We start from the raw sequence: 22,739 nt of genomic DNA, 5'->3' as shown, positions 1-22,739 counted from the left end.
AGATGGATGTTTCCAATATTTGAAGATGATCGCTTCTCTTAAAGCGTGATTTACAAAAACATGCAAAGTTAACATTGAATAAATACAACTTATGCTTGACATGCCTAGTCTTTAGAATATTTCTTGTGGTAACTAATCTCGACGACAATTCTGAAAAGTAGAGAAGTGTTTACACCATTTTATCTGTGTATTTTATCGGCGTGTCAGTTTTCAGGTCCTTAAAAATTAAGATCTGAGTGGCTCTGGATTAAAATTCCTAGGTTTCTGATTTCTAATTCCAACTACGTATGCTAGCTTGACTGATTCAGCTCTGCAGCCACTAGCTAACATTTGGAAGGGAAGCTGCGGATGAATGAGAGGGCCTCAGTGAAGCAGCACTTGAAAAATACTGTGCCTGACAATAACAAGTGTCGCATGGCAATTTTTCCTGGTCCATATTTTCCATTCCTGTTCCGTTCCACAAAAAGTTGGGCAAACCAAATCAAGGCTGAAGGTATTTTGCCTTCCATGTTGCTTCTATTAATCAGGTCCTGCAGATACTAATCTATGGAGCATAACGGCTTACAGCAGAATTTCATATTGTTTGACCTGTGGATTTTTAGTTGGGTTTGATCATGGAATTCTAATAATTCTAAAATATATTAGATGGAATATCTCTTTAACAGTTTTTTTTTTCAAGACTATTGGTGTCATTGCAGAAGATGCTGGTGAAATGTTCTGTGACATAAACTGATAATCACTCCAAATGTGAAGACAGTTAAATTCATGAATGAAAACAGCTGACCAAGGAAACGGAGAAACCATCTTAGATGATGCAGTGAGGAAAGGGTTGCATATTTAGGTTGCCAGAATTGTAGTTTATTACGATTTCTATCATTATCACTGCCATCTGTAAATGTAGAAAAATAAGAGAGGAGATTTTCTTTTGATTTTCCACTACAGCTGGGACTTGGTTAAAAACTGCCTTCATAAGACATGGACTTTTTTTGCCTTTTTTGGTGCTTATCGATGTGCAGTTTAGAATTGTAGATGAAGCCAAATTTTGCTGGACATGTTGTGACAACTATGTAAGGGAATGACAGAAATAAGTATTAAGATTTACTTGGGAACCTTTTCTTTCCATTTTATTGCACACTTGTTTTAATCACTTTATTACTTGTGAGATTGCCTAACCTATCAGCACAAAAAATGTATGTTCCACAGTTTTCTAAATTACAGACTGTTACTTGATTCATTCTTTTAAAATAACATTGCGCTCACTAACAGATACTCCCTTCTAATGTTGATGGGTTTGATATTTGTCATCCTCATATCCTAACTTTTTGTAGTCATGATTTTCACTATAAATATTTTGCTTTCTTGAAGTGTAAAGATCAGGCTTTGAAAATATTTGTGAATTATTTGTACTAGAAAAGGTGCAGGAAGTAGACCAGGATTGTGGTCTTTCCATTAGCTGCTGTTCTGCTGCCACATTGAAAATCCGATAAAGCTCCCTTGCCTCTGAACAAAGTGCTTCTGCTGTGTGGGAGCTTTTTCTGCTCATGTGTATCTGTGCATCTTTCAGTGGTAAAGACAGTTTAAATGCAGAAGTATTTAAGAAATTGTAATATCTTTTCTTCGTGTTGCACTGTTCAGTCTTAAACCATTTACTCTTTCACAGGTGTGTCTACATCGGCAATTAAAGTTGCCTCTACCAGACTACCTTCCCCAAAAGGTTTGGTTGGGAATCCAACTCAGATCTTAGCACAGTTTCCCAAACAGCATCAGCAGTCCCCCAAACAGCAGCTGCACCAAATACAACAGGCCCAGCAGCAGCAGCAACAACAGCAGCAGCAGCAACAACAACAGCAGCAGCAGCAGCAGCAACAGCAGCAGCAGCTGGTGCAGTCTTCTGTAGCTCAACAGCAGCCGCAGCAATCTCAGTTGCCACCTGGCATCAAGCCCACCATTCAGATCAAACAGGAATCAGGTAGTTGGAGTTAATCTTGGGTCGTATTGCTGATCGGTGAGGTCTTACCACAACTCAAGAAAGTAGGACAGAATTCTGTCCCAAAATGTGCATGGGGAGCTATCATTAAGGCATAATTACTTAAGTATGGGATTTGGCATTAAACCTGGATAAAAGTAGATAGTGAAGGATGTCTTAATGTTTTTTTTCAGCTAACAATAATTGAAGAATTTGGTTCTGTCACTCTTCTTGTTTGGTTCAGGTATACAGACCATGCTTTAGGAATAAATGTTTTATCATATGATTCTATGATTTCTATGATCTTTAGAGATTGAAAGGTATGTAAATCACTTCAAAAGTAACGTGACTGGCAACCTGGAAGACACCAGTTTTCTGAAGATCCAAGAGCTGTTCAACTGTATCAACTGGAAGAAGAAGTTAACCCATGTTCTAATTTTTTTCTTGGGTCCAGAAATCAAAAATTACTTTTGAGGTACTTGTCAAAACAAATACAATTAGATCTGAGACTGGAAGTTGGACTGGATTCTTTTTGTAACGTTGATTCATTCAGTTGACTTTGGGCAAGTCGTGTCATCTTTCTATGTTGACTTTACTCTGCTGTAGAATACAGTTCTTATCTCCATAAGATGTAGTGAGAAGTAATGCTTGCAAAGTTATCTAATTCTAAAGGAAGAAGTGCTATAAAAGTGCAAAGTATTTTTATGTCCTTATTTTATATTAATCATGTCAGCAAAATTACTATTTTATATTCATACTATTTAGATCAAAGAATTAAAATAGACCGTAGAATGAAAAACGAAAACAGCCCTACTCCTGTCCTTTTATAAACTTCCTTTTGGGTTATAGGACCATTGCCTAAGAAAAAATACCCACTAATGAAGACAGATAAGAGGCATCCATCCTCCAGTCACTGAACAATATTTGATCAATAAGAGCTTCACTCCTTGCCTTCTACCATGTTAAAGTTTCTTTGGAAATACCATCTGATACCTATTCTTTCTGGAAGATGTGAATCAATTTTCCCAGAGACTTTGCTTTTTATCCAGTTTTGTGTCTGGATGATGCAAAGGCTTCAATTTCTCTTTCCTAACTTCATTATGTAATTTTGGAGCTTACTTGCTCCGTACTGCTTTTATAGTCAACGTAGAAAGAAGAAAACATCTCCGGAGGATGTTTCATGTCCCAAGTGGACAAAATTGTTCACCTAGAAATATTTCTGTACAAATGTAAGTGCCTACGTTTAGATGGGATTAATTCAGGCTGGGTGTTTCATGGCATTTGACCAACACAATGCAATGCATTTACCTCGTCATGGAACAGAACGTAAGATGCAAGTGTCCTGGATGTACTTTTGAACAGATGACGTGTATCTCCTGATTTGCAGCTGAGAAGTGAATCCCGCAGAGGTGCCATTCCACTACACAAATCGAGAGAGAGGGAGCAAAATCCTTGCTGTACTAAGGTGTCCTCATCCTTTGTTCTTGCTGATTCTACTCAGAGCTTGTTTCAGCCCAATTCCTTTGTGGCTTCAAGACAACCAATAAATCAAGAGGAGAGAGAGCAGTTTACTTAAAGCAACCTTCCCTAGCCAGTGTCACAGTTGTTTCCTTACACCCACTAATACTCTTTGTGCAGAAACTTTAAAATTTATTCAGAGGGATGAAATTCAACTAGGCTAATTAAGACATAGTAGAATTTACAGACTAAATTGACAAAGAACTATTTCACTTTTAGATGGTTCATTGTATATGAACCAATTCAGTGTTGGTTGTAACCTGTTGGTTCCTGGGAAACGTTCTATTTTTTGAATCATGGACCAGAAAAGGTTAAAAATCACTACAACAAATCAATGATGGAATGGAATCCCATGCCTCAGTGGGAGTGGCTAGAAATTGAAACAGGCACATGAAAGGCAAAGATGATGACTGTCTTGTTATTTGCAAAACAAACAAACAAAAAACCCAAGCAAAAAAACCAACCCAAACAAAAAAAAAATTCTTTTCAGGATCAAGAATACATGGGCTCAGAATAGAAGCCCTTTGAGGCTACTTGCCCACTAGGGCTTGGTCTGAGAAAGCATTTCAGAAAGTAACTTTTCGTGCCTGTATTTTAACAGTGACCTTTCTCCTTTCCTAGGTGTTAAAATAATCACTCAACAGGTGCAGCCCAGTAAAATCCTTCCCAAACCAGTTACAGCGACCTTGCCCAGCAGTAGCAATTCACCTATTATGGTGGTTAGCAGTAATGGGACTATCATGACAACTAAACTGGTCACTACTCCCACTGGTAAGTTATGGCTCTGAGAAGGGAAGGGAGGGTAAACCCAGACATATAGGTGATCGAAACATGGTTTATTAGGGTAAAAAAACCCGTTTCTCTCATGTGAACAGTGAGCACAACAGCACATTCACCATCCTGTTAATATTTATTCCAGATTAGGATTTTTGCACTGAGTGCTCTTTTATTCCTCTTGCAATCTTTTTGAATTGGTACACAAAAATATGATCGTTCCTTCCCCGATGGGTTTATTTTAAAGGAAGTTTTCTTGTAACTTACACTGATACTTTGCACTTCTGTAGCACCTTATATTAAACGACTTATGTTAATTTAATTTGTTAGGTACCTCGAGCAGATAGGTCAGCATCATTCCTATTTTACATACATGGACTTTAAAAGACAGGTGACTTGCTCATAGTCCTGCAGTGAATTTATAAAAAGGCCACTAAACTGAATTTTAAACTCCCAGTGTTTTTCTGGGGATCTAATTGTATTTGTTAACCTATTGGTTAAAGATCAGAAATAATGCAGACTCTTCAGATTGTAAACTTGTATGAGGAAAACTTGAAAGGCAGCTTTATCCTAGTTTTCAGAAAACTCTAATTAACTTACTTCCTGAATTTTTAGCATGGGTTGGGAATATTAGCATAAACTAATGGTTAATATTCTTTTTCTAACCTTTGAAGTACTTCACAAAAACATTCTTAAGTACATAAAAAAATTTTAGCAGTTTTGCAGTTCATTTAATTGGTAAAACTGGTATTGTGCTCTCTTGGATTTGAACACATGGCTTTCTTGTTATAACAAGCTGTTTTGCTCTGTGATCTTTAGCAATTAAGGTCTATAGTGCACAATCTGCAGCAGCACAAGCAGAATGGAATTACAGTGTTCGTGTAACTGTTGACTCGTATTATTATTTTGAGCAAGTTTCTTTTGTGGGCTCAGTTCTGTTTCTATTCTGAGAAGGAGTAGGTCTGAAAAAACAGCACTTATACCATGTTTCAGGAGGTTTCTTTTGTACTGCTAAATGCTAAATCCATAAAATTGCATTATCATTGTAAATTTTATTTTTCTCTTAGAGTGATATTTAGTCATTAGTGGTGTTCTTTATAAACAATTTGTCGTATAGGAGAAGTGAGAGTATAGGTGTCTTTGAAGAGAGGAAGGGATCAATTCTGGTAGTGTCATCAGATGCCTAACTCTTGGGCATATAAAGGAACAAATGGCAACCATACAGGCAGAATCTAAACACCTATTGAAAATTAAAATCTTAGGCACAAGGACGTGAATTAAAATACGGCAGTCATGGAACACTTGGTAGAATACTTCAGAAGACTCCTACATTAATTTAAAGTTGGTATATAATTGAATATTTCTTTCTCTGTGGATTTAAAAAGTACTAGGAGAGTTGTAAAGGGTGGTAATAAACTGCAGTGTGGGGTCTCTTTGAATAAAATCTAATGCTTTTTTTCTAAACTAACCTATTTTTCCACAAACGCTAGTAGAGGATCATGTTCTAACAGTGAACTTTCTCGTTCTCTCTTTAAAACAGGAACTCAAGCAACATATACGCGACCGACGGTTAGCCCCTCTATAGGGGCTCGGATGGCTGGAACTCCAGGGGCTGCTACTTACGTGAAAACTACAAGTGGTAGTATCATTACCGTAGTTCCAAAATCACTGGCTACGCTCGGAGGGAAGATTATCAGCAGTAATATTGTTTCTGGTAGGCATATGAGTACTTTGATATTAAGACTTATTTCAAAAGTAACTTTAGAGTTGCTGTAATTGCTCAGGGCTTTTCTGTGGGTTACATGCTCAAATAATTGTTAGGACCTTTATTGGAGAAGAAGTTAATTCAGAAGAAAAATAGCTGAGGATGAAGAAGAAAATAATGGGTAGAAGTTATGGAGGTAAAGTGTTCTTAAGGATTGCAGTAGTTCTTGTGTTTAAGAAGGGAACATCTAATGTAGGGAAGCCTGGGAGGAAAAGAGAAATGTGGGGAAGGAGAACTACTATATTGTCCTCTGTTAGAGGGCAGAAAGATCAGAAAACTGTATTAGCCCCAGTTTAAAGCATTTTATTTTCCGGATGCTGCCCTTTTCTATCCCACTGCACGTCCAAAGGACCAGAATAAAAATGAACTGCGTGTGTTAAATTCAGCTGTGCAGTCTCCACCTTATCTTGTTCTTCTTTTACCAGTGTCAGCCTGTCTTTCCCTTACCCCATGTTCTAACTTAAGTTTTTCCTCCCAGCCTCATGCAAACCCTGCTGCTTATCTTTGTCAGTCTGCTGACCAGCCTCGATGCTCTCTGCCAGTATACCCTCTAAACATAGAGTCTTTTTAGGACCAGGACCAAGCACACTCACACCAGTCACAATTTCTTAGTGTCTGTTTTGGACTTTAACAGTGCTAATGCAGAGGTCTGCTGCATTTCCTAGCTAGGTGCACCTGTACAGCAAGATCTGCCGGGTCTGTTCATTCTGTCTAGTAATATCTTTAAATTACTCAGAGGTCCCGTTGTTGGTGTTTAGCAAAGACCTGACGTGGCACCAGCCAGCTCCTGTCACTGGAAGGTGCTGCACAAGCCATCCAGTAAACCCAGGCTGGGGTGTAGTCTGGTAGAGGTACCTCAGTTTTTCAGATCCTGATTTCTACAAAATGTTATTGAGGGCTGATATAGTAGCTTCTTTGGGAACAAGGAACTTTTTTAGCCTGTTGTGTGTATGATGAGTTGTTAAGATTTGTAGATCTACTAGTGAGTTTATACACAAATGCAAGTATTATTCTCCTTAGCACCAGCTAATGCGGGGAAACCCCTGGCTGGTCCTGATAAGGATAATAATGATTGTCCTGAAACAAAAGAAGTTTGGAAAGGATGCCTGCTTTTTGTTGTTGTTGTTTTGTGGTGGGGTTTTTTTTTGTCGGTTGGTTGGTTGGGTTTTTTTGTGGTTTTTTTTTGTTGGTTTTTTTTTGAGGGGGGGGTGTTGTGATTTTTTGGGGTTCGTTTTGGGGTTTTTTTTTTTGCTAAGGGAGCAGTCTTTAGATGCCTCTGAAGTCGCTAGAATTAAGTAAATCATGATCTGGTCTCAGCACGTCTTCCCTTTCGCAGAATTAGTAGAATTATTGATCTGAAATATGTAGTGAAGTATCTACAGGCATGACTAATGGGTAGAAGGTATTGAAGGGAATCCTTGGGTTTGCAGCTCTGCTGTGACTGCGTGGTACTTTCTTCAAGGATAAAATGGAAGGTGTTGATTAAAAAGCTGTCTGAGTAGATATTGAGATGGCACTGATGCCATATATCGTATGATGTCATATGATGACATATATCGGTGTATGTACTCATGTAGACTGTGGAGGGCTGACCAGAATTACCTGTCACTGTAGGTAAATAAAAGCCTGATACAGGGAATGGAACTAATGAAATACTGGGAGAGAAACAGAAATAGCCAACACATCTCTTGAAAGAAAAAGAAAAAAAAACCCCACACTTCTCAACTCAGCTTTTAAGAACTGATTGTAAAACAATAGCATATTTTTCTTTTTTCCTTCTTTCAATCCACTACTCGTCACTTGTATTACAACAGTTCAATGCCAGAAAGAGTTGGTATTTCTCTTGACCGGAGATTCTTGGTACGTAGATTCTTCTACAGAGGTTATCTGTAGAAGAATATTTGTCTGTGCAAATAGGACCTTGAGTTGAGTATTAATGGTGTCCTTATCCCCCTCCCCTAATTCTAGCCTTTGAAATGCTGGACATGTTAGCTTGAGAAAGCTGTATTAGTCTGCTCTATAATTTGTGAGAAGGGGCTGACTGTCCCAATGTAGAATAAATTACTCTGTCCTGGGCATGCCTGTTTTTACTGTAAGTGAAAGATTTGTAGAGTGGGCATCTAATCTTTATATGTTGAGTTGGGTGACATAAATTCCTGTTCCACATGCTGCCCTATTCTTTTGTTGTGCTGTCAGATTTAAATACAACAATTCCTATATAGCTCACCAACTTCTACAGTGAAAGGAAATGTACATGTGATAAACTGCACATTATTTCTTTTCCCAAAATTTAGGAACTACAACCAAAATCACTACAATTCCAATGACATCCAAACCCAATGTGATTGTTGTGCAAAAGACTACTGGAAAAGGAACTACAATTCAAGGGCTTCCAGGAAAAAATGTTGTCACAACGCTGTTGAATGCTGGGGTAAGTAAGAGTTTCAAGTCTCAAATCGATAGCCAAGTGACAGGCTGTGTGGTGGCTGCTGCATTCATTCTGCTAAAGTCCCTATTAAAAGCAAACTGCATGAACTCCTTAACAGATACAGCATGCCGTAACGTCAGGGATGTTTGAAAAGCAACTATGTTTTGCAGGATGTGAAAGATGCTTAAAACAAGCTGGGAATGTTCTCAAAGTTGAAGGAAAAGAAAAGCTTTTGATTTTGCCTTTTTTCCATGGTTAATGATTTTGTAATCCTGAAGGGATTAAGTAGAAGGAGGTTACTAGACTCTTACCCTGTTTGTGCTGTAGTAAGAACCATGGTCCTGGGTTATAAATTGGCATCTCCAACCATTTGTCTTTTGGATGTAAAGGGCAGAAATAAATTGTCCCTTCACAGTAAGGGTACCAGCTTTCAATTTATGTGGTGTGTAACACCGTAACATCCTGTACCTGAGTATTATATAGTGTTGAATTATTTTTTGGATAACCTGATGTGTAGCAAGAATGAAATCAAGTTTCCAGCTTCAGCTGGGTTTACCTATAAGTGCTAGTAAATAAAAATGATGAACATGCTTTATGTTCCTACATGAACATGTGAGATTTAATGCATTAATCATGTAATATTTAAAAGTCTATTTGAGTAGCAGAGCTGAGTAGGGAGGTTGTTTTAAACCTTTTAGGAATTTTTTTTTTAAGATTTCGAACTTTCCTAGTTTACAAAATTGAAAGCTGTATTTTCACACAAATGGAAGTCTCGTGATGTTACACAGTAGGAACCACCAGAATGTGACGACATTTCTGAAACAAGTATGGTTCTTTGGATTTCCCACTACTTGATAGCAATTGGTAGGAATACTGGGAGAACTGGCATGTTGTTCCTCATCTGGTTTGTTACTGTGCAGAGCTTAAAAAAAAAAAAAAAAAGCAAGCATGCTCAATGTCTTTGCTCTTCTTAAGCTATCAGGAGTCTAGTCATATGTCAGCACTATTCCAAAATCAAATGTTTCTTGTGAAACAGCTGTGAATCTGCTTTTTTTTATTAAGTGAACTTTTAGTTTAAAAAAAAGTCCATATGTAATTAATGTCTTGGTTATGAGAATAATACAAAGATCAATATTTAAATAATTTCTTTTTAGAATCTCAATTCAAGTTTTGTAGATGGTCTGCCAAAGTTAGTGTTAATAGAAATAAGAGGTTTTAAAAAACATTTGCAAAGGATTTGAGGAAAGTTCCAACTTATGTGAATTCTTTGAAGTAACTTCAAAAAACTTGTCAGTGTCTTTTAGTTACTCCTTTTTGTTCACCTCTTCAGAACTGCTCAAAAGGTAAAGTAATGGAAAAGGGGATTTTGGTAGCTTTTCCATTCAAAGCCATAGGGATTTTTGTTCTTGGTCTTCGAATGTTTTTTTGTATCAAATCAGTCTAGTTGCAGCAGCAGCAGTTTGATTTCATGGTACACACACTCAGCTATAACTGTAAACTTTTAGAGAAGTGGGTCTCTCTGAAGAATTTCACTGAGTTAACCTGTAAACTTTGACTTCTCTACAGGGGGAGAAAACTATTCAGGCAGTGCCAGCAGGAGCAAAACCTGCTATCATCACTGCCACAAGACCCATCACAAAAATGATTGTTACACAGCCAAAAGGAATAGGGTCCACGGTCCAGCCAGCCACCAAAATCATCCCAACTAAAATTGTTTATGGTCAGCAAGGGAAAACGCAGGTACAGTGAGGACCCATTTCTGTCTTGAAATGTACCCCTAAATTTTATTGAGAAGTAAATAATTTTTCACTGTGGTGCCGCATTTGTTGCAGGATTAATACATGTCTATGGGGAATGAGACTTAGGGGTGTAATGAGGTGGCCTTGATTCTGATTTCTTGAGCACAATGTTTGCATTTGTTAGGTGTTTCTGGAGGCCTAGAGCAAGCGAAAAGGATTTACTAAGCCTTTTACGTAGCTGAAACTGTCTGGTCATGGCTCTAGACGCCTGTTTAAGTCTTACAGCTAATGTCTAGATCATGAGAAACAAAGGCGCAGAGTCTGGACATAGATCATCCATCAAATCTGATATTTTATTGAAGTTATTTTCTGGTTAATGTATGTTCAGGTGGTCCCTGCAACCTTGTGTAGTTGGTGGGGCTGTATACAGAGAATCTGCCTTATTTCTGGATGCTTTCAGTTTCAGCTTTTTCTCTGGTTGCACTTAGTATTTAAAAGAACTAAACTTTTATCAGATACAATATTTTGTGCGTCTTGATTGTTCAAGGCTCTATTGTGGGCTACGGAAGAGAGGTGCTTGTCCTTATCAGTGCAGCGCATGTTCCAGCTCACTTGCATAGCTTTCTCTTGTCACACCATAGTTGTATCCAGCCCTGAAAAATGACTGTTTAATGGTTTATTGTGTTAAGTACTCCAGATTACTGAGTGAGAAGTACATTCTTGTGCATTGCCATTTACTTGGGCTTTGTGGTTTAATAATCAGAGCTGCTGAATTTACAGGTAGACTTTTTCAGTAAATTATGAATATTATGTAGGTCTTGTATATTGATCTATTTGAGTGGCACCTGTACTCTGATTGCTCAGATCTGTTTTCTTGAGTGCTCTTACTATACGCAAAATTTGTCTTTCTAATTAGGTTCTCATAAAACCAAAGCCAGTGACATTTCAAGCAACAGTTGTGAGTGAACAAACTAGGCAGTTGGTGACTGAAACGTTACAGCAGGCATCAAGGGTAGCAGAGACAGGAAACTCATCTCTCCCAGAAGTGAAAGAAGAACCACAAACCTACACCGATAGCAGCTCTTCTTCTACAGAGTCCTCCCAGAGCTCCCAAGGTGTGTATTAGTGTCACATAAAATACGAATGGACTGTCTCCCAAGCATGCTAGCTAGTGTCATGTAACTCACCGTGTCTCCTTTTAGCACACACAATCTATTAGCAGTGAGTGTCATTGTTCACTTCCCTTAAGGCTTTATTTATCTTTTATGAGCTATTTATTATATGCCTCCATTTCCTATGTGAAAAGTGGAGATAATGGTTTCTTGCTGGGCTCTGATTTGCTGTTCCAATGCTTGTGGCCTGCAGCCTGTTCCCTCTTTTTGGGGAGTCTGTCAGAGGTAGGCAGTGTAGCAGGTTGTCTTTTTTTTTTTGGCAGCCCATGCTCTGCCACCCTCTTTCCTGAGTGTATTGAAGCATCTCTCCACTGCATGACTGAAAGTTGTCATGTGACCAGTATAAATTTTGGTCCTTTTATAGGCACATATATGTGCATCAGGACATATATCAGACATGCAATCCTGATGGGGATGCTGCCATGGCTTCAAGCCATGATACGGATGCAGCCCTTTGTGTGGTAGAGGAGGATAAATAATAGGGCATAAATAACACCCAGCCTTTGGTCAGGAGTGACCATAAGGTGTATCACTGCATCAAATAAAAGCAGATGTCTCTCAGTGAAATGTGTGTACTTATGTGCCTTTCAATCACCTTTTCTATATAATTCTGTAACTGTTGGTCTGTACTGCCACTTTAAGTAAATTTTAAAAAGCTTTGAAGATTCAACAAACTTATCGAAATTTAGGAGCTGTTAATTCAGAATGCTGAATACACGTTGATCTCTTCAACTGCTAAAACCTTCTGAAAAAGAGTTCAATCCAAGGCAAATTCAACATACAAAGAAACCTGCTGAACTTTGATTGTTCAAACCAAAGCTTTTACAAGCAACTAAGATACAGGATCTTTTTTTTGCTGGAAACTGTTCATAACATCAGCAGTGTTTTACTTCAAGAGTCAATTGTAATAAAAACTAAAGTGTTGCAGAATGAGAATGTGCATCCTTGGCAGTGTTCAAAACACTAACAGATAATGAATAACCTGGTCTAATTTTGAATTATAGCCCTGCTTTAAAGCAAGAAGTTGGACAAGAGACCTCCAACCCAAAATGTTCTATGGTGACTTGATGTGCCTTTATTCTTTTGCAAACAGATTCTCAGCCTGTAGTCCATGTGATTGCTTCAAGAAGTCAAGATTGGTCAGAACATGAAATTGCTGTGGACACAAGCCCTACAATAATTTACCAGGATGTATCCAGTGAATCTCAGTCAGCTACTTCCACAATAAAAGCTTTGCTGGAACTTCAGCAGACAACAGGTGTGAAAACACATGCAGTTGTTTAGGATCACTTCAAAGCTTATTACTTGCTTAAGCAGCAGTTCATGATAAGTTTTGTAATTGAAAAGCACCTATCTTGAATCAGCTTGATTCCTTTCTTTTTACCCTGTAACAGTTTGTTTAAATCTATTATATGATGCTCACTATCTATTTAAATAAACTTTTGCATTTGTATTGGAGTTCTGTTTTATTATGGAGGTTTATATATTGGAGGTTTATTTTATGTTTTCCTTTTCTTCTAAAGCAGTGAAGGAAAAGTTAGAATCGAAGCCAAGGCAGCCTACCATTGACTTGAGCCAAATGGCTGTCCCAATCCAGATGACCCAAGAAAAGAGGCATTCTCCAGAAAGTCCTTCAATTGCTGTAGTAGAGTCGGAATTAGTTGCTGAATATATCACAACTGGTAAGTGACTAAGGTAGTGTGATGGTGGGTTTGCAGCTGAAGTCTGGGGACTTCATTTTGGAGTTTTCTTACAATGGGTTTCATTTTTGTGTTTGACTATAATTTACAGTAGAGGAAATGAGTCTTTTCTTCCACTCTTGAGACCCTGCGCAGGGGACAGAGATTGCATCTGCTTTTCTGGGGCATAGTCGAGAATTTTTCTAACTTAAAGGGTTGCTTCAAGATACCCTAGCTGAACAGATTTTCTGTTCCCTGATCTAATGGAGAGGATAGGCTGTCCCACTGGTCTTTAAGGAAAATGTCTAGTAAAGGAAGAGTAGAAAATGAAGTTACAGGAACTGTATACTACTTTTTGTACATACCAAGAGGAGTCAGACTTTGACTTTAACCCATATTTGCAAAATGTTACTTGCTTGCCAGGATTAAGTGGGTTTTTAAGCCAGGTATGCATTTAGCATGCTAATGTAGTCCCCAGTTTCTTCATTTGCTAGAAGGCTTTGAACTGATAAATCTGCCCTTTTTAAACAAATTATTCAAACTGAAATTATATTTGGGATTCAGCTCTTAACTTTTTAAACTCTTGACTCCTCCTGTCTGGTTGTCCATTTTGCGTAAGTCCTTGACTTCCTTGTCTCTCCGATGCTCCCTGCTACCCCAGAACACTAGGTGTGAGCCACTTCCCATACATACATGAGAGGATCAAATTACCCGTTTTCCATTTTAATTTCTTAAGTCCACCTTATTGGTCTCCCTACTTTATTTGGAAAATGAAAGCAAAAGTGTGTTGAAAATCCGCATTGGAAAAGAGGAATAAAACTTGATTATATTAAATTGTATAAGTACATACCTGTAACTCCACTGTTTTTAGTGTTAAATGTCTAATCTGATATTTTCATTTTTCATTTTCCTGCTCTGTACCTCCTCCCCTCGCTTCCATCCCTTGTATGGTCTAACTTTAAGTTGTGTGAAATTGGAGCTGGGGGGGGGTGTTATTGTTACTCTTTTAAATAACACTTACTGTATCTGGCTTCAATTTTGAATGTTTGAGTCATGCTCCCTTGGATCTCTTTTAAAACAAACTCCAAAGTACAATAAATAGTGTTAAAGTGATCTCTAATTAACAGTCAGTTGTCTTCACTGACACAGATGCTGTGCATTGTGCTTCTGTTCAAGGCTCCAGATTTTGCTGGGTCTTGCTGTAAAAGTTGATGTAAAATAAGGCCCTTTGCGGGGAGGACGGGAAATTATAGTCGGTATCTTTGTAGACCTAAGTCCTTTTCTGCAGCTTAGAAGCCATACAAAGTACAAAAGTTGAAAATTTCCTTGAGCTATGATTACTATTTGAAATACTGGGATTTTTATAAACTTTGAGTTGATATACAGGAATCTACCAGAGAAATGCAGACTGCTGTGGGTTGACTAGCAGCAGTTTCTGCTACAGCACAAAAGTGGTTATTTTGCTCTTAGATTTTTGTCCCTTCCCTCAGTTTCTGTGAACACTGCCAGGGAATGCAGGTAATTGAGTTTTTCTTTTTGTTTTAATTTGTGCTTCTCAAGATTCATCAGTAATCCATGTAGCTATATTTTCTGCTAAAAATTCAGTAGTAAGATAGTAAACAGTCTATAATCTATTGTGAAATCTCCTGCATGCGTCTAGACCAAAGGATTAGGCACACTTCAGTCTATATGGGAGCTGGGATTCAGCATGTGCTTCCTCGTGAGATGAAGGGAGCAGTTCACACATCTTAGTGTCACCGTTTTTTGTCTGTCTGCAGACTCAGGAAGACAACACTGTATTGGTTCACATTCGGAAGAATATCTACACAACCATATAGGTTAGAAACTTTATTTTTAAATGAAGTTTTCAATTGTGCAGGAACTGTTGGGGGATATCCACGACGGATCTGGCACAGCATGCAGGCCGGTATTGATATAATCCAACTCCTTTCTTGGAGTGGGAAAGTAAAATTACCATATTAATTCAAAATATGACCTTTCTTTTAACTTTCAGCAAGGTCACTAGAAACTTTTTAAGTTATGTTACAACTGAATTTAAACTTTGCTTATTTTTCTTCAGTTATTAATTATTTTGTAACTAAAAAGTTAATTAAAGCAAATATTTACATATTAGTATGGGCAGGCATAAAGTAATTTGGACTCATGTCTCATCAGTGACTGCAATATAGAATGGTTTGTGTTTTTTTTTTCCCCTCAGCAGAAGATCATTTCTCTCTCAATCCATTGCTTAATTACAGAGCCATGACCATAGCTCCATAACTCATGCTGGATCTGTTCTAAAAAGTGACACAGACCCATGACAAGGTCTCAATTTTTTGGTCTGTGATTTCTGATCAACCTCACTCGCTTTCATAATGCCCAAACATTTTCTAATTGCTAATCTTTCAATTTTAGCCTATGCTCTGGAGAGTATTTCTTGCAGTTTATCAGTGGTAGAAATTCAGTGAGCAAGGCTTGCTGTTCTTAATTGCAGTCAATTGTGCAGGTGCTGTTAACAGTGTAAAAACCACAGAATAACTTGTGCTTTACAGTGTTACGCTGGTGCTGTATAAAGAACCCAGCTGAAAATCGAGTATAAATTCTGCTTGCAAAGTTGGTGTGTTGGGAGAGGGAGGCCAGAGGAGGTGTGGACCAAGCGTGATTACTTAGGAAACATAGACAAAAGCAAAACCCCTGAGTTGCTACTTTAAGAGGCCTCTCAGAATAGATCTACACTTTAAGGTTGAAGCTAGCATACAGTAAAAGCTGTTTTTCATACTCAGATCTTTATTTCACTCATGTATGCTTTCAGTTGAAGTGTAAATGCAAAGCAGATAGTTGAAGTTACTGCAGTTAGTTCTGGAGAAGTGCCATTGACCTCTTTACTTTCAGTCAGTCATCGGTCCCAGCCCCACCAGCAGTCATCTCAGCCCCAGAGGACTCTGCTGCAGCACGTGGCTCAGTCGCAGACAGCAACGCAGACTTCTGTTGTGGTGAAATCTATCCCCGCATCCTCCACAGGCGCAATTACCCATATCATGCAGCAGGTTGTACCCTTTCTTTTCCCAACAGTCTATAAACAGCAGTAGGTTATGTGAATTTTATAGGACCGGGGCTTGCTCTGAATGAATGTGTCATGTTGCTGCCACTGAAAATGCTAAGTGTAAGGGCAAATTAATAACTTAATTTTAATATTGCCTGTTTTGATGGGGAGGGTGGTGGGATAAAAGGGAAGCAGTTAATGAAATTACTTGAGACTGTTAAGTAAGAGGTATTAAGAGCCACTGTGGAAAAGATAGTGCTTCCTAGATGAGTTCTTGGTGTCTGTCTTCAACAGCAATGAGCTGCTTTTTTCTATATTGTATTGCAAGGGCCTAGGCTCTTTAGAGTTGGTGTTAGTGTAGGGGGAAGAGGGATGAAGCAGAATCTGGTCACTACACAGCGTCTTTTTCATTTGAGGGCTTTAGTTTGTGAATAGGCAAACTTCTCTGAATCAAAAAGTAAGATCATATTTAGACCAGTACCGTGAAGATCCCAAACACTTCAAACAAACGGTGTAGCTTGTGGTGAAATCTTACTGAAGCCTTTGTCAAAGACCTGCCCAACTCTGCAGTGCTTTAGCTTCTAGGAAGCTGTGGACCAGGACAATACCATGTTAGGGTTATAAACCCAGTTCAGAGAGTGTATTTTCAAGGTGTTTGAGTAGGCTGCTTCATCTTGCTAAGGCCATTTATTAAGACGTTTATACCATGGTATACAAAGCATAGTAACGTAGATCTCTTGCTCCCTCAAATCCCTCAAAAAATCAAACAATGTTTGTGCAATGCCCAAGAAAAATTGCAATAAAATTTTGAGGAAGGAAGGAGAAGAGAGGATCTCTGCTGAAATAGGGTAGATTGTAGGTATATGGGGAGCTGCAGAAGAAATGGAGAAGATGACAAGGCTCTCAAAAGGCAGAAGAAGAATTTATTGTGCAGAGAGGCTCTGGCTTTAATGAGGAGGTAGTGGTTCAACCACCTGCTAATCCCTGCTGCTTCATATCCAACCGCCATGCAACCTTAGGGCCTTTGAACCTCAGCCTGACAGACGCGAGGGCTACATGATGTCCACTGAGGATTAGTTACGCAATTAATGTTGTCACATAGAGATGTACCACATTTTAACATTGTAAAAATAGCTATTGATTGCTTACCTATTGTGGAATCTCCACGTAAGGGTTTCTTTTTATACATGGATTAGGAGTCTGTAATGATAAAATAAGTTAAAGTAGTCCAATTGAATCGTTAAAAATTATTTTTAGATTGTGTATTCTTATAATTATATTTCTCTTTACTAACTTGCTCTAACTTCTTCTTATTAAGGCCTTAAGCAGTCACACTGCATTTACCAAACACAGTGAACAACTTGGAACTGAGGAAGGAGAAGTGGAAGAGATGGACACCTTGGATCCTCAGACTGGCCTGTTTTACAGATCTGCCCTGACACAATCGCAGGCACAAAAACAGCAAAAACTGAGTCAGCCACAGCTGGAACAGACTCAACTGCAAGTGAAAACTCTGCAGTGTTTCCAGACTAAGCAGAAGCAGACAATCCACCTGCAGGCTGATCAAATCCAGCACAAACTCCCACAAATGCCCCAGCTTTCTATAAGGCATCAAAAGCTAACCCCCCTGCAGCAAGAGCAAGCACAGACCAAACCAGATGCACAGCACCCCCCACACCACATGATGGCCAAAGAAAGGCAACTCCCTACCTTAGTGGCACAGCCACAGCAAACTGTAGTACAGGTGCTTGCAGTAAAAACCACGCAGCAGCTGCCCAAACTGCAACAGGCACCAACGGCACAAAAAATCTACGTGCAACCCCAACCCCCCCAGAGTCAAATGCAGCTACCTGCCTCTTCAGAGAAACAGCCAGCAAGCCAGGTAACGGAATATTGATAGCATGCAAAATACACGTCGCTGTTCAAGGAAAAAAAAAAAAAAAATCAAAACACCAACCCTGTCGCTGTAGCAGTGTTTTGTCCTGGCAAGAGAGAACTCCTCATTCCGCTGGTATTAATTACCCCATCAGAAGGTTGACACTAGGAAAGAGAAGCACATGTTATAGGGGAAAAATCCATAGAGCTCACAAACGTGTTTTGTTGGACAGTTTTTATGAATTTCTGCCACCACTGGTGCATGGAATTTGTCCCTAATTATTTTCTTTTAATTTTTAGATATGACACGTTATTAATTTCCGTTCCCGTAGCACTTTTTATTTCTGTGGAAATAAAGATGAATACACTGCAGTCTCCTAAGGCTCTCCATTGTACGTCTTCCTTTGTAGTTTACATCTTCCTGAAGTTATATGGCTTTCATGTACAGGAGTAATTTGATTTTCCTTGGGAGGGGAAAATGAAAAGACTGAGGAACGTGGGAAAAAAAAAAAAGTATTTTAACTAACTCCAGAAAAGTATGATTTTTTGGGGTGGTTTTTTTTTTTTTTTGGCCCTTTCAGGAATACATGTGAGAACAAGAGGGTTAACAAACATCACATGGGGATGTAAATCCCAAAGGAAAACGAGGCTGCTGTGGTATTATACTGCTACAATCCATATCTAGCAGCCTAAAAGCTGCTTTTCCCCAGGCTTCAATTAACTGTTACGATATCATTGCTAATTCCTTTGTTAAAACACTTGAGTTTCAACTGTCTTCCTAATAGCAAGTATGTTGTTTGTGCCATACTGTCCTTGGAAATATTGATTAGATTTTCAATAAAAAAAAAAAATCTAGCTGTAACATGCACAACAAAAATTTGATTTTCAGGTGCAGCATCCAATTATAATGCAAGGATCCACTGTTACAAAGATAACTTTTGAGGGGCGTCAGCCTCCTTCTGTTTCAAAGGTAGCAGGTGGCAGTTCTGTGCCCAAACTGGCATTGCCGGTTACCAGCCTATTTCCCATGCAGGCATCCGCGAAGACAGCAGTAGCAGATATTTTGAGAGTGTCTATGGTGGAAGCTCAGATTGATACAAACGTAGAACATACCATAGTGGATCCCCCAAACAAGGCCACGTCCACTAGTAAACTGGCTAGCGAAGCAGAGTCGTCACCTTGTACCCAGGTGCCGAGGGTGGCTGCAGTAGGGATGACGGCAACTTCCATCCCCCAGCAACAGACATGTACAGAATCCAGTTCAAGTCCTCCTGCTGTTGGTCCTACTTTAACAGAGTGGAAACTCGATGCACAAGGAATGCCTACAACAAACCAGTTTATACACATTCAGAATATATCACAAAAGAAAGCTGAAGAGAGTTCATCAGGAATTGTTACCCAGGTAAGAGAAGACCAGAGCAAATGAGGCAAAGGTTGAGCAGGGCAAACTCGTGTCTAGTGTGATGATAGCAACTGAACGATGTTCAAGTATTTTGTTTTCCTTCTTCAGTTTTTGGTTCATTTTTCTACTCTTATGCTTGTAATGGATTACTACTTCAAAGTGTGTAATTCTTAAATTGAGCTGGAGTTTCTCTAGCACTGTGTCATTCACTGTGTCCTCGGTGTCTTCCTTTCTTTTTCTGTTAAGAAAACAAACCAAGCTCATCTAATTTTACAGAGTACTTTCATTTGAAATGCTTAAAAAAAGACCACTTACCATGCAACTATGGTCTAGAATTTTTTTTTATAGTATCTATTAATGTTACCTCTGAGTACAAAATTAGCGCAAAAAATGAAGTAGTGGGGTTCTACTTACGGGGAAAGTTCAGCAAATAAGGTCTGGATTCAGAAGAAAGCGTGTTAACTTCACTTAAAACCAGTTTTGCCACTTCTGAGATGAAATGACTATTGATCTTCAGCCTAAATGGTTTGAGTCATTGCATAACTGATGATTGATATTTTCCTTGATTCTGCTGTCTTAAATAAGATGTTTCATGATGTAATACATGGTCAGAATGTCAACTGACAAAGTATTTAAGTCATCCGAGGACTCATAGTGGTATAATATGAATCTTTGTAGACGAGTTGGCGTTGTATATGTTCACACAAATGATAGCGTGGATTGAAATGGTTTTATTGTGTATCATATTTGTGTTGCAGTGAAAATACTTCTGATGTGGGAAAGTAATTTGTGTACAGAGCTTTCAAATTTTTCACGCTACTTTGTAAAATCTTCATTGCAGCTATCTTCGCTTTTGTAGAAATCATCATTTTTGTACTCATTTTTAGTCCTCATTTCCCTAAATAGACAAAGGTAGATTTCTATTTTACTTCAAATCTGTATATTTTGAGAATCTGTATTGTTTATCATTGTGGCATGCTACGAGCTGTTTCAAAAGTAAAATAACTGCCCAGAATTTCAGTTGTATGAAGTTGTAGATTTAGTTTCTAGAACCTATGAAAGCATAAGCAGAAATAAATAGCTTAGATCCGTTGTGTTTCCTCAGCCTCTATGCCGCTGCAGCTCTGAGCAGGGCTGGAGCTTATATTGTGTCATATACAAAAGACATAGCTAGTCCTTATACCTGAATGTCTTGTCTGAAAAAGATAAGAAAAAGATAAGGCTGAAGAAAGTGTTACTTCTGGTTTGCGTTTGGGGAATGGTGGATGGTGGGCATCGGTGGTTTAGCTGTTGGTTATGCTGTCACAGACCTTTAGGGAAGATCCAAGGCCAAGAGCAGTGCCTTAAGAGCGAGATTATTCAAATTTTATCTTTCACAACCTAATCCGGTGAAAGGGTGCTTTGAAGCTTTAGCTAACGTAATGTAACGTGCAAGGGGCCTTAGCTAGAGAAAATAGCTCTTGGAAACCGAGTATCCCTTTTCCATGAGTACCTGTGCTTGCACAGATGCCTTTACCTGTGAAAACTCTGCATGTTAAAACTTAAATTTTCTCTTTCTTTCAGACTATCCCTCACTATTCCATCCCTTGTCACTCCAGCTCCAACGTGGTAGTGGAACCCAGCGGGCTCCTGGAGCTCAACAACTTCACCAGTCAGCGCCTCGACGATGAGGAGACGGCAATGGAGCAAGACGTGGACAGTAGCACTGAGGACGGCACCGAGCCCAGCCCCTCTCGAAGTTCTGCTGAACAATCCTAAGGAATTGGGACACTGGAGTGCACTTTAAAATATCTTGGGATTTTGAGTATCCAAGATGCCCTTGTATTGTGATGTCTTAGAGCACTTTGCCTATTAGAGTTGTTCATTGGACCCTTGAAGCATCAGTGTGTTTTAACAAGACGGTATTGCAAAAGCTGCATCTTAAAAATTGTTTCCAAAAAAAAAAAAAAGATGTAGTTACCGAGATTTAGTAAACCTGTGACAGTGGAATATACTCCTGTTAAAAAGCAAATCTGCAGCGAATTCTACAGCTTGTGCTATTGAAGCCCTTGCCCAGATACTGAAACAGCTTTCAGTGAAAAGGGATTGTTATTTTGCTGTGTCTGTTTGTTAGCTGTTGAGCAAAACACCATCAAAAAAAGAGAATGTTAAATAAATATTTGTATTTTTAAATAGCATGTGAGAGGAAAAGTGTCTCTGACAGTGCTGGAAAAGCCCCAGGAATTTTGGAATTGGTTAGCTTTCTTGCACTTGTGCTCACTTAAAAGTTAAGATTTTTTCGTAAGCCTAAAAATACGGTTTATTTTTTTTAAATTCTTGTTGATGGATGTTTGGAAATAAGCAAAATCACTAACTGGTAGCAAAGTGGATTTGCTAGTGGATTTTTGTTTTCATGCTTTACAAGAAGTAGGGTAACGGTGTATGAGGCATTTCTTTGTGCAATAAGCACATGAAATGCTCATCTGTTCTAGTTAATCTTTGATTATTTATTTAAATATAAAATCTAAAGTGAGGCCAAGTTGTTTAAAAAGTTCCTGTGAAACAGGCAGGTGTGTTAATTCTAATACAAACAGGGTGGGGGGGATGTATTTTGCTATAAATCAGTTTTTCAAAATTGGGGATAAGTGGTTCAGCATCTTTCAAAGTTGAACCTCTGAATATAGAAGTGAGCTAAGGCTTTTAAAAATCTGTATTTTACTCTTACATGCTGTTTTTAAAGTGACCATTTTGGGAGTTTAAAAGCTTAAATTGGTATACAGTGGTAGGTTTCAGAAATTAGCCTTATGACTTGGCTTGTTGAAGCAATACATTGGGTTTTTGTGATAGTTACAAGCCACAGAGAGGTTTGGGTTCAGATGGGATGAGAGAACCAGTTTTAATACATTCTGCTAATGAAGACAATACTTTTTTTTTTTTCCAAATGTATATAAAAACATGTTTTTAACTGTTTTGTATAGATTTCATTATAAATAACTAAGCATTTTAAGACTTTGACATATCATTTAATTGTATATACATCTATCAGCCTAACTGCCCACTTTTTGGTGCTGAAGTACTACTATAAGTAGATTTCATCCAAAATCTAATCCAGCTTTTTGCGTCAGTCTTTTTTTTAAGCTGTGATTTTACTGTTGATATTGTAGTTAAGATTAAATTCCAATTAGAGTAACTCAAACTGAAAATACAAAACCTAAAAAACCATTTATCTTGTCCTGAGTACCCACCTATGTACGAACATGCAGTAACCCCTAGATGGTGCTGTTGGTTTTTCATCTAACCTCAGTTATTTTATAAATTAAGTCCCTATGACTTTCATACACCTTTTTTTTTTTTTTTTCCCCTTCTGTTTTCCATCAGCATTAGTTCCAACATAATGTA

General features: G+C 38.4%; 1 protein-coding gene across 11 annotated transcripts in view; it reads left to right on the top strand.

Annotated features, from left to right (window-relative positions):
- The window catches only part of EMSY (EMSY transcriptional repressor, BRCA2 interacting), a 40,643-nt gene extending 18,196 nt beyond the window's left edge, over nt 1–22,447 (top strand). For 3 of the 11 annotated variants that reach the window (XM_075140343.1, XM_075140335.1, XM_075140338.1), the window contains 13 exons: nt 1,661–1,969; nt 4,106–4,255; nt 5,799–5,972; nt 8,318–8,454; nt 10,018–10,191; nt 11,107–11,305; nt 12,456–12,620; nt 12,886–13,044; nt 14,820–14,879; nt 15,934–16,088; nt 17,403–17,966; nt 18,849–19,361; nt 20,925–22,447. In XM_075140343.1, coding sequence (XP_074996444.1) covers nt 1,661–1,969; nt 4,106–4,255; nt 5,799–5,972; nt 8,318–8,454; nt 10,018–10,191; nt 11,107–11,305; nt 12,456–12,620; nt 12,886–13,044; nt 14,820–14,879; nt 15,934–16,088; nt 17,403–17,966; nt 18,849–19,361; nt 20,925–21,119 — 2,954 coding nt within the window. In that variant the 3' untranslated portion in view covers nt 21,120–22,447. The remainder of the gene's footprint in view (nt 1–1,660; nt 1,970–4,105; nt 4,256–5,798; nt 5,973–8,317; nt 8,455–10,017; nt 10,192–11,106; nt 11,306–12,455; nt 12,621–12,885; nt 13,045–14,819; nt 14,880–15,933; nt 16,089–17,402; nt 17,967–18,848; nt 19,362–20,924) is intronic. The other 8 variants (XM_075140337.1, XM_075140341.1, XM_075140346.1 and 5 more) reach the window with 8 other exon arrangements.
- The last annotated feature ends 292 nt before the right edge of the window (nt 22,448–22,739 follow it).

Source organism: Calonectris borealis, chromosome 1 (genome assembly GCF_964195595.1).
Source record: "Calonectris borealis chromosome 1, bCalBor7.hap1.2, whole genome shotgun sequence".
Lineage (NCBI taxonomy): Eukaryota > Metazoa > Chordata > Aves > Procellariiformes > Procellariidae > Calonectris > Calonectris borealis.
The sequence above is the reverse complement of the archived record's forward strand: the minus strand, read 5'-3'. Positions and strand labels throughout refer to the sequence as shown.